At 41.9% G+C, this 14,398-nt stretch overlaps 1 protein-coding gene across 1 annotated transcript; it reads right to left on the bottom strand.

Annotated features, from left to right (window-relative positions):
- Window positions 1-540: 540 nt before the first annotated feature.
- Window positions 541-14,144, bottom strand: CDH17 (cadherin 17, LI cadherin (liver-intestine); the record flags this gene model as incomplete). The annotated part of the gene is made up of 11 exons (XM_010191386.1): window positions 14,100-14,144; window positions 11,296-11,394; window positions 10,504-10,641; window positions 8,824-8,962; window positions 7,459-7,617; window positions 6,602-6,801; window positions 4,731-4,862; window positions 3,717-3,867; window positions 2,825-3,040; window positions 1,481-1,557; window positions 541-732 (listed from the first exon to the last, which is right to left on the bottom strand). Coding segments are annotated over exons 1-11 (1,548 nt in total), but the record flags the coding sequence as incomplete, so codon positions are not given.
- Between the last annotated feature and the right edge of the window lie 254 nt (window positions 14,145-14,398).

The raw sequence follows: 14,398 nt of genomic DNA on the forward strand, positions 1-14,398 counted from the left end.
CTCCTGAGTTGCCTGCCCCTTCTTCTATAGAGAGACATGCTGGTCTCACTTGCTCCTCCCATGGCAAAAGCCACCAATGTCCCAGAGCACCAGGAAGGGGAAGGATCTGCCCCGTGACAGCCCACCACCATGGCCACAGACCATAGAAGTGTTTAGCTGCCGTTCTGTTTTCCAGAAACGCTGCTGCAAAATCACTCAAATAATGCCATTGTTTTTCTTTATGGATCCTACCATAAAGACCTACTTCATCGGCCAGAGCCTGCTCTGCTGGAGAAGAGGCTAGCAGCAGAGCCATTGGAGGGAGCTGCCGGTGGTGGTGGGGAGGTAGGGAATAGCAAAGGCAGAAGGATAGGTATGCCTGAGCACTGCACAGGCACAGCGCTTGAGCCCAAAAGTGGGACCTCCTGCAGTCTGCAGCACGCTTAGGGTGTTTTCACCCCACCACCAGCCAACCCTCTCCTCTGCAAATCATCACCATGGCAGTTACTGTTTATGTCAGTTATTTATATATATAGGAGAAGAATAAACCCATCTGTTCACCTTATTAATCTTGACAAACCCTCGGTTTGTTTCAGGATGTGTCTCTATGATGAACATGTTGTTTGGATCTCCCTCCTTCACTTGGTAAATGATGTAGGAGCTCCCCGTGGCAGGCTCGTCTCCATCGGTAGCTTGAATTTCTAATATCACTGTTCCAACTGGAATATTTTCTGCAACAGTCACATTGTGATACTGAGGAGAAAGAGATCATTGAAACATGACACACTGAGCACCACCTGCGGATAAAAACTTGAGCACTACAACGAGACTGCGACCCATGAGCATGGATGTGTTTAAACCCACAGCAGCCATGCGAGGTAGGGAAGTGGTGGGTGCATTTCACAGCAGAGATGCAACCAGGTTAGAGATGTACAAAAGCATTAGCGAAATGCCATCCAGCAGTAGACGTGAGCTACCTCACTGCCCAAGGGAATCCAGGGATGCATGATGGCCACTAGATCCTCTGCAAAGGATATCCCTCTTTTTAGCCATACATTATCAAAGGTATTTAGCCTTTGATCTCCATTCACCTTCTGGCTTTTCTGGATACATTAATACTGTGTTTGGAAGGGAACTTGGGAGATGTTAGCTTTTATCAATTTAGCTATTTTAATTAATTTTAAAGCCTTTTCTTCCTCCCTTCCCTTCAGAACTTACATTTCTGGAATAAACTGCTTTAGTGGAATAATTTCTTTCTGTACACATAATTTTCTACTGAGTAAATGACCTTATATTTCAGATTTAACTGTGTCTACTGTCTAGATAGAACTTACATGCAGGCTTTGCAGCAATCCCTTGCCTTTATTTTCACTAGTGGATTGCTCTGTTACTTGTTCTGTAAATAGTTGGTTTCCCATTGACATTCTATAGACACTGAATTTACACTCAAACATTCGTCAAAAGTTGCTGGGACATGAAAAACGGTGTTAAAAATACTTACGTTGGATTTTTCAAAGATGGGAATCTGATCGTTAATGTCGATGACATGTATCTGCACATCACAGATTGTTTGAAATACTGCATGAAAAGAACAAAAAACAACATGGCAACCCTTCGGCCGAAAATAACTTCCCTCCAAGGGGTTCACTGTGAGCAAAAGCAAGCACTGCCAAATTGCCCAATCCAAGCAAAGCCCTGGTGATGTGAGAACCACGTCATCTCCAGTATATCGCAGTCAGTGAGACCCTCATTCTCTATCTTGCTATTCACTTTCCTGGTTTTTTCAGCATTGTCCCATCCCGTTTTGTTTCATTTCCCTCACTTTTTTCAACCGTATCCCTTTACAAGGGTGATGATAGCTATGAATTGTGCTTCCCAAAATCACATTTGCCTGTCAAAAAGTAAGACCCAGGTTGTTACATTACCTTGTCCTCTTGGTGGGTCATCAGTCAACACCCTTATTTTAGTTACAGCCAGGCTTAAACTTCAGATCTATGTATATCTAAGTGTTACCTGAGCAAGGGCACCCATAGCAACAGATGTCTGTGATTTTAAAAGCATACTCTGTCTCCTCATTTACTATTCATATGCAGCTGCATTTTAGTGTTTTTTACAGATGTGCTTCATAAGCTGAAAGTTAAGGAATATTCTAAACAGAAGTGTTTGAATGGAATTCAGATAGGCATCCAAAACAAATCACCAGCTTCTCCCCCTAGAGAGTTTTAATTTCATCTGCCTAAGTGATGCTATTTCATTTGAAAACATGTCACATTGCTTTCTTCACATGCCAGTGCCTCCATCCACAAGTTTTCCCTGCCTGTAAGCATAAAACTTTAAGCTTTAGTATGGAGTTTGATTTACTTTCCAGTCAGTGAACCACAAAAGACTCCTGAGATCTTACCTAAAGGACAGGATGCTTTTTGAAGATTAATTTCAGCTCTTAGTCTTTTAAAATATATTATCTGGACTCTGAGCAGCTGTGTTTAATGTCTTGATTTTTTTCCAATGAGTCCCTTTGAAAGATTTTGGGGGAAAACCACAATCATGATCTCTTCAATTTTTTCCCATAGTGGAAGGAAATCTCATACTGGAGTACTTGCTAACAATATTCCCAGTTTGTCTATGTTCTGCCTTAGAGCTGGTTTGCTTCCATACATGCACAATGAATCATGATTAACCTCTCTGCATCTCGAGAACACGGCAGTACAATACCAGAGCAAGCCAGCTCCCAGTGCTGCTGCTTCCAGTGAATCCTGTAAGTCTCCTCTCATCCTTTGGACGCTGAGCACTGGGGATGCCAGCGTGAGCAAAATTATTCCAATGTGTCACAGCAGAGGTTACATACCTGCATCTGTCACCAGCACCTTCAAGGAGTAGTTGGATGCAATGCGCTTGTTTAATGACTGGGTAATTAACTGCAAATCCCCAGTGTCTTGCTGAATAAAGAACAGATTACTTGCAGGAACGGCAGGAACCTGACTTTTGATTTTGAACTGCAGCCGGGAATTAAGGGTGTCCTCCTTATCCATGTCCGTAGCAAACAAGGTACCAATATTACTTCCTGTGGCAGAGGAGAGACTGGAGTCAATCAGATAATGCCATGATACCAATGCAAAGAGTAGAGGGGCAATACAAGTACAGCTGTGAGGAAAACATTGCAAGGGACACCATCATTTCACTTCTGGGAGATTTTCCTTTAGCATCCCAACCAGCTGATTTGGGTTTGGCACAGTCCAGAAGGACTGGGCCACGTGTTTTGTTCAGAAGAAGCAACTGTAACAGCAAATATTTCAGCCTTGAAACCAGATAACTGATGTGAAGACTTAGGGACAGATTGAGGTAATGGTCCATTGAAGTCAAAGGCATTATGCTGGAGGAGCATCTGGATGATGGAAAATGGGCTCATGCTGCTTTTAGAGCCATAAAGGGGTGTTTTTCTTTTTATATTCTAAGCAGTTGTCCAAAACTGGGGTTGTGGAAAAATGTAATTTTATATTTTAAATGGAACAATATTTTTTACATAGAGGTCTTGTGTCTGCCCTTCTCAGGTTATTGAAATCCTGTCCACATGAATTATTGAAGTGAAAACAACAGGGCTATTTGCACAGGAAGACATTTCTCTAGAGTAGCTACATTTTATTATTTGGGATCAGAATTTCTAGCTTTATTAGCACCCAGCTGGAAACAGTAACAGGACCGGAATTATGTGTATAAATTAGTAGAAGCTGTTTTCTTACCTACTCCTTCATTTTCTTGAACTTCAAGTACAGTGAGGGGCTGCTGGCACACAGGGGGGTTGTCATTAATGTCTTCCACAATAACACGAATCTGCAGAGGCTTGTCCACCAGTTCTCCCTTGTCATCTTTTGTGACCGCAAAGAAAAAGTACTGCAATAAGAATATTGAGGTTAGATGTGCTGAATGTCCACTGTGACAATATTTTGCATTTAAATGTGTAACTATGAGAGCATTCCATGCAAATGAAATATCCTTATATGTTTGTTCAGTATTTTCACTCTATTTAATTCAGAACTCTTCCATCACACCTTAATGCCTGAGGTCTGTGTTCTCAAATGAATTTAGAAGTCCTGAATACTTCATTGCACTGTGAAATTGTTCTCGCAATAGTTCAAAAAAAGCAGGAATATCTCATTTTTTTCACTTTGCAAATTCATCTGTCACACAGAGAGAGGATTTCTCTAGTATATCTGATCCCTGGCCTATTCTGTGCCCAAATTTCTGACAACCACAAAAAGGGGACAGTGGGTTTTCTGTCTAAAAGACCACCAAATGGGGAACTTCAGAGTAGCTTTACAGTTGCAACTGCAAGTTAAACTCTGCTTCTACTGTAAAGAGATCGCTGAGACCCCTGGGATCTGGAGCAGTTCTGAAACATCAACATCTCCTGCCCTCCACAAATGCCACTGCCTGCCTCTTGCTCAAGCACCTACAGTCCTACCATGGTTGGTGTGTGTTGTATGTTATATATCACTGTGGGCAGTGATTGCTGCTGCCAGACCCATGGAGAAATGTTGTAGGGTACCAAACTGAAGGCTGTTTACAATGTAGTAGATGAATCTGCTTTCATATCTATTGAGTCATCCCCAAACAGAAATGACAAGAAATAAAACTTGTATTTCTTTTTTCCCCCTCTGTCTTTTCTAGTGAGCTTTCTCATATTTACTCGCACACCAATAATCAGTTTCTTGCTACAGTCTCTCCCATCAGTGAGGTTTTATGTGTTTACTTACAGTATCCTTTTCTTCCCTGTCCAATGGATCGGTCACATAAATAACCCCACTCTGATCGATGGAAAATGGGAACCTGGGCAGATTTTCTTTTTCAAAAAGTTCATAAATTACATCTGGCTCATTTGAGTGCACCTAAAAACACAAGAAGAAGTCAGGATAGGAATTCAAAAGTGTAGACTGAGATTTAACAGAGATCATTTCTAGACCCCAAACAGAAAAGACTGCATTCCTGTTAGCTTCATAAACCAGAAAATTAACAGTTTGGCAGGCTCTTGGGATGAGCCACAGAAAACCAGACTGATAAACCACCTCTGCTCTCTGAATTGTTGTGGTGAAGCCATTTTACCTCTGTTTCTCCAGCTGTCCAGACGGGCTACAACACTTACCTTTTGATGGAAGGGTTTTGGAATGTGGAGCTAAACAGTGATACAGGAGGACAAAGCATTATATGTGTTTGAATGTCTTGACACTAATTTATTCCATCTCCTTACACTGTCTATTACAGCCTGTTGTTTTGGTTTATCTAATTTAGAGACATAAAACAACAAAACAAAAATCCAGTACCTATCTGCACATATGTGTGTGCATGCTTTTTACATGCATCAACATCTGTGATGAGGGATCCTTAGTGGGGCGATCAGATTTAAAATGAAACGCAATAAGCAGACTGCCAAATTAACGAAGAGGTTAGTATTACCATTTATGTTTTAAATTATAAAGCAGCAACTACATTTCATTTTCCCCTAGGCAGAATCAACATGTCCTTGGCTGCTACGTGAAATTTATAAATGAGTGACTCCAGAATGGGAGCACCGTTGCCTGTAAGTTTTTATTCCACCTATTTTCACTCTGGATTTCCTCAGGCTGTCACTGAGGCCAGTGGGAATAGCACCAACTCAGTCAGTCTTGCAAACAGGATCCGAGGAATCCTGCCATGCGCAGGGGATGATGGCATTGGGGTGTCAGTGCCAAGGCATTTTTCAAAGTCAAACATTTTTGAAAGTCTGCTGTCCTGCCAGTTAATATTTACTGATGTATACATTGCTATCGATCTGCAGTTATCTGCAAAATATTTTGTGCTTACTCTGTCAAAAGAGGAATACTGTGGGAATGCAGGATGCTGAAGCAGGGCATTTCAGTCCTTTCTAGGTACTTTTGATATAGCAGGTGTGGTGCATCACACAAACTGGTCACAGCAGATGTCCCTGAGTGCAAGGGACTGCCCCACAGCAGAGCTGCTTTGGACCTGCTCCCTTGCCAGGCTCTACTGCGGATGGAAGAGTCTAACTTCAAAATAACCCTCAGCAGATCAGCTCTTGGTTTGTCCAAAGCCTGGAGGACCTGTGGTGTTAGAGCAAGGCTGGAAGTACTGAAAGAAACACATCGGGAGAGAAGAACGGCACCTCCGCAGAGGCACCCAACTACCACATGTCTCTCTGGGACACCCCTTGAGGTGTCAAGAGCTTTCTCTTTGATAATGTGCCAAATAGCCTTGTAAAGTAGCTTTTTTCTTCCAGTCATTACACTGGAACAAAATTCTCCAAATATTTCCTTTATCCAAGGGATATTCTCACACACAGGCACTGGTAACAGTCTCTCCAAATTGAAGGGCAAAGTCCAGTCATTCTAATGTTTATATTGATTGTATCTCAGTCATCTTCAAATCATTAACTCTCATAGTAACAATAACTTAATGTGACTTGCGCTAAAATAATTTTCAAAAGATACCATATAAAAATAGCCAGAAGGTGCCAAAGCCCCTCTGAAGAGCCTGGTGTTGAATGCAGTGAGGACACTTTCAAGTTAGCTGGGAGAAAATTACTCTGTGGCACCAAGAAGAGAGGTGCAGGGAACATAGGCAAGGGCCCTACCTGGCTGATGTTGACAGGGTAGACCTGGGTTACATTTTCTTGGATGTAGATGGTGGGAGGAGCTTTCCACAGACTCTCCTTCACAGTGATGATCACATCGGTGCTGCTGGTGAAAGCATTCGTTGTCATCCCTGCCATGTCCTTCACAGTGACAACGAGAGTGAAGTTGTCCTGCTTTTGAGGATCTAAGTAATGAGAGCCTAGAGACAGAGCAAGAGCCCAGTGAAATGAAGCTATGGAGATGGTTCATCTGCCCACTGCCTCCCACATGAACCATGCTTCTTCATCTGCTCCAGGCTCACTCCTTAGATGTGCCTCTGTGACAAATCCCAGCAAGCCATTTCCTCTGGCTTCTCTGGAAGCAGCACAGCATAATATGGACATAAGGGTATGAGACCTCTGTGCTGTGGTCTCATGTTGTGCAGGTGCATCACTGAACAGCCTTCACTTCAGTTAGGCACTCGTTCAGGCCAGCAGAAGAGACAGGGTTTTTACCCCACTGTAGGTCAATTGGGATCACGTGGCCAGCTGAGTTTTCTCTGCATTTTTCATGTTACTGCTTTTGGTTTTCCAATTTTCAAGGAAGATAATTAATCCCAAGATATAACTCAGCATAGTCCTAAGGGCCAAAGGATCTACCTCTCTTCTCAATGTACTTTTAGATCCCAATCTCCATTTCTGTTAACTTCCCTTGAATTTGGTGGGACACAAACAAAGTTTCCCAAAACCAGGGCTTCAGTGAGGTACATCCCACAGACTACATTTATTCAAAATTTAACATCAGAGCTGTGTTGCTTTGTTCCTAGGTACACCCAAGAGCTCATGCTTGCTTTTTGACAAACAATAATCTTACATACCCGCCCTACTCGGTGAGATTGCTCCAGTTACACTATCAATCTGGAAAAGCATTTCTGGATAAGGGTTGGGAAAATGATGGAGAATGCTGTACGTCAGCTGTGCATGGGGAGTTGTAGGATCATCTCGGTCAGTGGCATGGACATACATGAAGGGCTTGCCTGTTCCAATTAAAGAAGAAATAGTGGTAAGAGGAGACTGAAATCTCAACACATAGTCCATTTAAGCAGAGCTCTCAAGCTAGGAAGGCAGCTTATGGGGACCTAGCATTGTTTCATAATATATCTCTTACGGCAAGCCATGCTTGTCTGTGGAGATTACTTTGTCTGTGCACCATCCCACAGGTATCCTCTCCACCAGCTCTGCTTAGCAGGATCACAAGAGGTGTGAAGACTAGTTGATGAATAAGATGACAGAGCTCACTCAGAGAGCTTTCTACCACCCAAGACTGCCTCCAGCCAGAATGTAACTCATGGGTATCTCTCTTAAAGGTGACTTTACAGTTCTTATACAAATCAGTTCAACCCAAAACAGCTTGAGAAAAATGCCTAACAGCTGTGACACAGTTATAATTAAAGGAACAGTCATACAGTGAAAAAAAAAAGGAAATTCATGGTAACATAAGTGAAATTTTGCCATTCAATCACCAAATTCAACATTCAAAATCTTTTTGACCTGGATACTGTTGAAGAATACAGTAAAATTTTGCAGAATGATTTTCTGATCCCGTGGAGCTTTATATATGTATTCTATAGTGAAAGTTTCTTCTTGAGTCCATAGACACAGTGGTAACAGTTGGCTGAGTCCTTTGTTTCATTTCCAAGATGTGAGTCTTGAACTGCTCTTCAATACTTTCCTGACTTCTGGACTGGATCACTGCAATCCATAATCTAAGACTCTTTCCTGAATACTAAGGTTCAGTTCACATTCTGAGAAACATCAGTCACAGTAAACACATACCCCATATCTACACTGGCTTTTTATTTCACTGATGTGCAATGATTTACATATTCTTAGCATTCTCCTTCTACAAAGTCTCTGGCAACCTTTAAACTCCTACCAGCACAGGAGGGTTTTTCGAAATGCAATGGAGAGGGCAGTAATATTTGCCTGCTAAGTGATACTTTCAAAGCAACAAGTACTATGAAATATTTCTGATTACACTCATCCCTTTGCACCACATAATGCTCACCTCTTTGTCCTTTCATTATATTATACATTCTTGTATCCTTAGTTTGTACTGTCCTGAGGGAAGGAAAATGGATCTTTTTTTTCAACTTGTTGAAGCAGTACCCACTTTATCTTCCTGTTTAACTAATCTACCTAGCTTCCCATGAACTATAATATTTAATTATTCTGACAATTACCTGGACGAGAGTTCTGCCTCACTACTCCACGGTACATTTTCTGGTCAAATTCTGGTGGGTTGTCATTTATATCCTTCACATATATCGTGACGGCATATGGACCTTTCACTATCTTTCCCTTTTCATCCAGACTTTCCACCTTGATTTGAAGAAAGAAAGAACAACAAGGAAATAATTTCATGTAGATAAATTGAAAGACTCAAATGAATATCAGGATGTCAAATGCCAAGTCATTCTTACTGTGACGCATATCTGGTGAGAGCCATCACTGGGTGGCTCTATCTACAAGGACAAATTTACCACAATATCTCACTGGCAATAATTCGCCACAGTATATGATGCCAACAAAACAAAATAACCTCCTCCTGCTTCTGATGATAGTTTTCAGAGGGCAATTTCTCACTTCCAATCTCAACACACTACTTGTATTCTTGCACAGATTAGACTTCATGCTTCTTTTTAAATAGAAACATATACTTTCTAAAGAACAGGAGAAAACCCAACATGATAAAATGGACTCATGTGCTATTGTAAATAACAACCAGAAAAATAGGCTGATCTAAGGGTTTGTGAAGAAAACTTAATTCTTAGTTTTGATTACATTTTTTTCCAAACAACTTGACATCTTATTTTTCATGCTTCTTTGACTTTAAAGCACCAAGTATATGTTATATCTGTCAGATTTTATTTTGTTTGCACATAACAGATCAAATTATGATTAGTTATGCCTAACCAAGTATCATTTTTCAGTTCTGTCATCATTTCTTCGTGTCTGTAAAGGATTCCCATGTTTAGGGTTAATAATTTCTGGGGTGAGAAAATTGTTCACTCTAATTCCAGTCCAAGAGTGCTTTAGACTTGAGAACATGAAGCCACTAAACCTCAAGTGCAAGACTTTAGAAAGATAGCGAGGGTTAGCTAAAACATTATCATGTACTTTGTCTGTTCAGATATTGATCCTCTCACAACCATCTCCTTCTCAGTTGCTAATGCCTCAGAAAAAGACAATACCATTTTTGACACAGAATGCACAGTGTAGTACAAGGCAACCAGAAGATTGCCTATCTGCTGTCCCACTCTCAGCAATGTTTGCAATGAGACACTTGTGAAAAGAATATAACAGCAGGACAAGCACACAGTGCTCTTTCCTCTAGTAGCCTCCAACATCTGCCAAACAGCTTTCTGCTGCTATCTAACAGAGGTTAGATCTATGCCACTGCATCTAAATGTCATTTACTCACATCATTTGTCACTAAACAGGTTATAATCTTCCTAAGTAGACTGCAATAGTTTATTTTCCTTTTACAGCCATGGAATTGGCCCTGCCAGACTTCAGGAATAACAACCGAATCTCATTCATGGGGCCAGATTTCACTTCCAGTCAAGTGTCCTCCTCATATTAGGAGAACTAAAGGATTGGTGTTGGCATCAGGGCAATTTTTGCTTTCTCAACATAACCTTCCTCTGCTAAGGAGCATTTTCCTGTGCAAAATCTTTCAGAACTATAAAACCTTGCATCTGTCTCAAAGCTCAGTATTAAAAATGGAAAAGCTGTCTGTAAACATAGAGAAAATAAAGAATTTGAAATTTCAACAGTTTTCCATAAAATTCAGGTTTACAAAAAAAAAAAAAGAGTGAGTATGAATAACCCTCCCTTCCTATTTTTCACTGAGTTTTTACCTGAAGCCTGTGCACTGCTTTAGTCTCCCAGTCCAGAGACCCATTGAGATACAGGATGCCTTTTCTTGGTTCAATGTCAATTATTCCATCTTTTTCACCAGTTGCTCTGAAACTCAGAGCAGGTGGCTCAGCTGTGAACTAGAATGGGAAGAAATCAGAGGAAAAATCATCCTTTTTTCAGCATTTACACCATAATCTAAGTAATTTCATACTTCTGTGTCCTTTAAAATCTATTGCCAACAGTGTGCTTGGCTGGGGGAATGATATTCCAAGAGCCTGCTCAAACAAATCTGCTATTCTCTGATTCTCAACAGAAGAGTTTTCACATTATTTCCTGAATGCTGCAGGAAATCCCAACTGTGGTTTCTTTCCAAAGCAAACGTCTGCTTAGGACAGGGCTTTGTCTGAGCACGGGAACGGGAAAAAGTGACACACATCCTCCCTTTGCCTGGAGCTTGATCTGTCCTCCTGTGGTTATGGCTTTGGGAAGAAAACCTCAGAGCTGAAGGAAAATGATGACACAAGTTACATGGAAACCCATTCTCCAGTAATGCTGACTTTATTAATCCCTGTTTTAGCATATCTTCTTAAAATGGGTTTGAGAGAAGGGGTTGTCTCCTGCTTTTTGCATGTAGGCTCTTGAATTCCCAGATAGAGGAAATCAAAGTTAATTTCAGATCCTCTCGGGGGACTGCTCTTCCCACCAGCACAGATGACAACACTGCCCATGAAGTCATCGTGTGTGAACTATGGGGTTTTGACCAGAGTGGATACCAAGAGACACTTGATTACCTGGTAAAGGAAGCGCACTCCCCCTCCTTCTGGAATAGAGAAATTCATGTCTTTCAGAGGCCCAGTTATATGCAGGTCCCCAAAATTCTGGCACATAGCCTGTGAGAGAGAGAGAAAGTGATGGAGGAAAGCAGCTGAGGGATGTCTTCTGTCACCATGCACGAACAGCAGCTCTCCATATCTCAACCTCTTGCAAGTTATTTTGCTGTACTGTAGTGGAGGTGTCTCTTGCTGGCTTGCACTGGACATCTCTGGTCTCTTTAGTGCACATCCATTTTTAAAAGCAGTGTTATTTATCAATTAATTTGAAAACAAACATTTGGACCCTGTCCTTTTCTAACCCCTACATAATTAAATGGGATTTGATCTACCTTCAAGAGCAAAGAGAAGCACTGAAGAGTTGCATGTAGACTGAAAGCAAGAGGAAATTAATAAAAGCATTTCACCTCTGTGTCCCCAGCAGGACCAGCCACATCTCACCCAGGAGCAGCACAGTCCTGTGACTGTGTGTCAGGAGACCCAATGCCACACCTGCAGTTGGGAAGGAACTGGGGCTGCACCCCTTGTAATTTCCTCAGTAAATCCAAATGTTTTCTGTAAGGGAAAAAGTGGAACCTCCTCTAGTCCCCTTGCCCACCACCTTCAGTGCCACAGACTTCTGGGAAAGTTGCTAGAGCCCCGTGCCTTCACATCAGTGGCATGTGAGTGCAAACCACAGCCAGAGCAAACATGTCCTGCTGATCTTTGGCTTTTACCTCATGGCAAAAATGCCTTGCAAATCTGTCTTGGCCTCTGTTTTCTTCCTAATGTCTGGCAATGCCTTCATATGGTGGTTTTTTTAGCAATTTTTTAATGAGTTTTATGTAAGTTTTATAACCCTCCCTAGCGCCCAAAGACCTCCAGACACACTCCTGCCCTAATGTTTCAGGGCTCTTCTTGCTTTCAAACAAAAAAAGCAAAGTGAAAACTAGCTTCCTAGAGCAGCCTTTGCACACAAATCAATTCAACCTACAATTCAGATAATCTACCTGCTTCTCCAAAGGCAAGACCAAAGTCCCCTGAATGCCTGCTCTTCTCCCTGTCACCAAGGTCCTGCCAATGCTGAGGAGCTGCCTGCCAAAATTTGGGCTCCATCATTTGGCTGCACAGGTAAAATTCCCTTTCTTCCGTGTAAAAATTACTTCATTTTTCTTTATGGATTTGGAGTGCCATGGCCACCCTGTCCATCACCCCCTGGAGTTGGATCTGGGAGTGCAAGTTCTCCGCTGCATGAGTTTTCCCATGGATTTAGTCCTATTGCTGCTGGGACAGCTATTCAGCCTCTTACAGAAAAGCACAGACTACATATTACCAAGGGAAAATTTAATTCTGCCTATGATGAAAACATAGCTAAGTTCACTGCAATTTACCTTAAAGCACTGCTCTGTGTGTGTGTCAGAAATGGTGTTATTCAAACACCAAAGATTCTGCTTATTAATAGCCAGAAATGTTGCCCTACTCATCTGCAAGGGTTTGTAACTGCTTTTGGAAACAGGAAAACCAGAGTGTTGTGAGAACTGGGGAAGGAAGGGGAAGGATGCTAGTGAACATGAGGAACACCAGAAAAATATTTTAAAAACCCCTGTAATAGGTACGCATACCAGGAACAGTACTACAGTACTATTTTTGCTAAAATTGACTGCTGGCCTCTGCCAGGGGCAAGATAGCAGGATCCTGGATCTGACCTGCTACAGCTCTTCCTGTGTCGTGCTGGTGGGCACAACCTGGCTCCAAGAGTTTTTTTGCTGGGCCATTTTGCAAGAGGGTTTGCTTGGTCACGTTCCTCACCATGGAGGATCAAAGGCTGACGCTATAAAACCCAGCAGGTTCAAAGTGCAGGTGGTGAAGCAAGTAAGAGATATCTCTTCCTGTTGATTAAAATTACTTTATGTGGACCATAAGTATTTCCAAACATATGTCTACAGCATGAATCACTCAGGAGCCTGAAGGGGAAATAGAGTTTTCTCCTTGGCCCATATATGGCTGGCATCCATTTTGAAGATGTCTAAAATGCCTGCAGAGGAGCTTCATGGGGAGTTGGCACTGCCACAGGCAGCAACTTTTGAAGGAGGAAGGAGGTGCTGACTACTGGACATCAACCCCACCCTTCATCTCCATATTCTGAGGCATTATTAAATAGACTTGAATTTGACAATTTTTTTTATCTTTTGTGTTAACTTCTATTGTAAAGTCACCACTGTAAGTAAATCTATTGAATTTAATAGATGAAGTCCATAAATAGCATAATTAATACACTTCAGTTCCAGAAAATCCTCTGAAAAGGAATTGATATAGACAGAATAATGATAAATAATTAATATGTGTGGTTTAAACTATGCACCATTATAAGTCTTAGAATACATTTCGTATGTCAGCACATGTATGGATTATAATACACAACACATGATATGGATATCTTTACTGTTTAGTGATTTGTTGTAGTATTTTTAAATGTTTTCTAGCATGAAATCCACTTATGGGAAAAAGTAATATCTAAGGAGGAAGTACAAGAAGCAAAAGAGGTAAATTGGTGTCTTTCAGGCTTTCATGACGTTTTTTCCTAATAATTGACACGTCTTCTCAACTTTTGGCCATGGGGCCACGTGTTGGGGCTGCCCTACCGCACCCTGAGTTACAGCCACGCTGCAGGGACATGGTGCCAGCTTGACCTGCAGGCTGGGACGCCCCACGGGTTACAGCTCAGACGCTCGCAGGCAACCTTTGCCATTTTCTCCCAGATAAATGAAGGGAAAGCTGTAACTCACCGAGTGAATGAGCAGCAGAAATTGAAGTCCACACAGCTTAAACATGCTGGAAAAGGCTTTGCTCCAGCTCCTGCAAAGAAGAGGCAATAGTCACTTTAACGCCACAGAGTTGGCCCAATCTATTTGCACTTAAAGGCTACAGTGAAGCTTTCCCAAAGCTGTAGGGAGGGAGCAGCCGAGGAGTGTGCTCTGAAGGACCAGGCACAGCTCTGCCATGGGTGGCGAGAACACTGGCATCCCCAGGCTACCTGGGAAGATCGTGCCCATCAGGTCTGTCCCCAGTGGTGCAGAAGGTGCCA

The sequence above is a fragment of the Mesitornis unicolor genome, unplaced genomic scaffold, assembly GCF_000695765.1.
Source record: "Mesitornis unicolor isolate BGI_N332 unplaced genomic scaffold, ASM69576v1 scaffold15969, whole genome shotgun sequence".
Taxonomy (NCBI): domain Eukaryota; kingdom Metazoa; phylum Chordata; class Aves; order Mesitornithiformes; family Mesitornithidae; genus Mesitornis; species Mesitornis unicolor.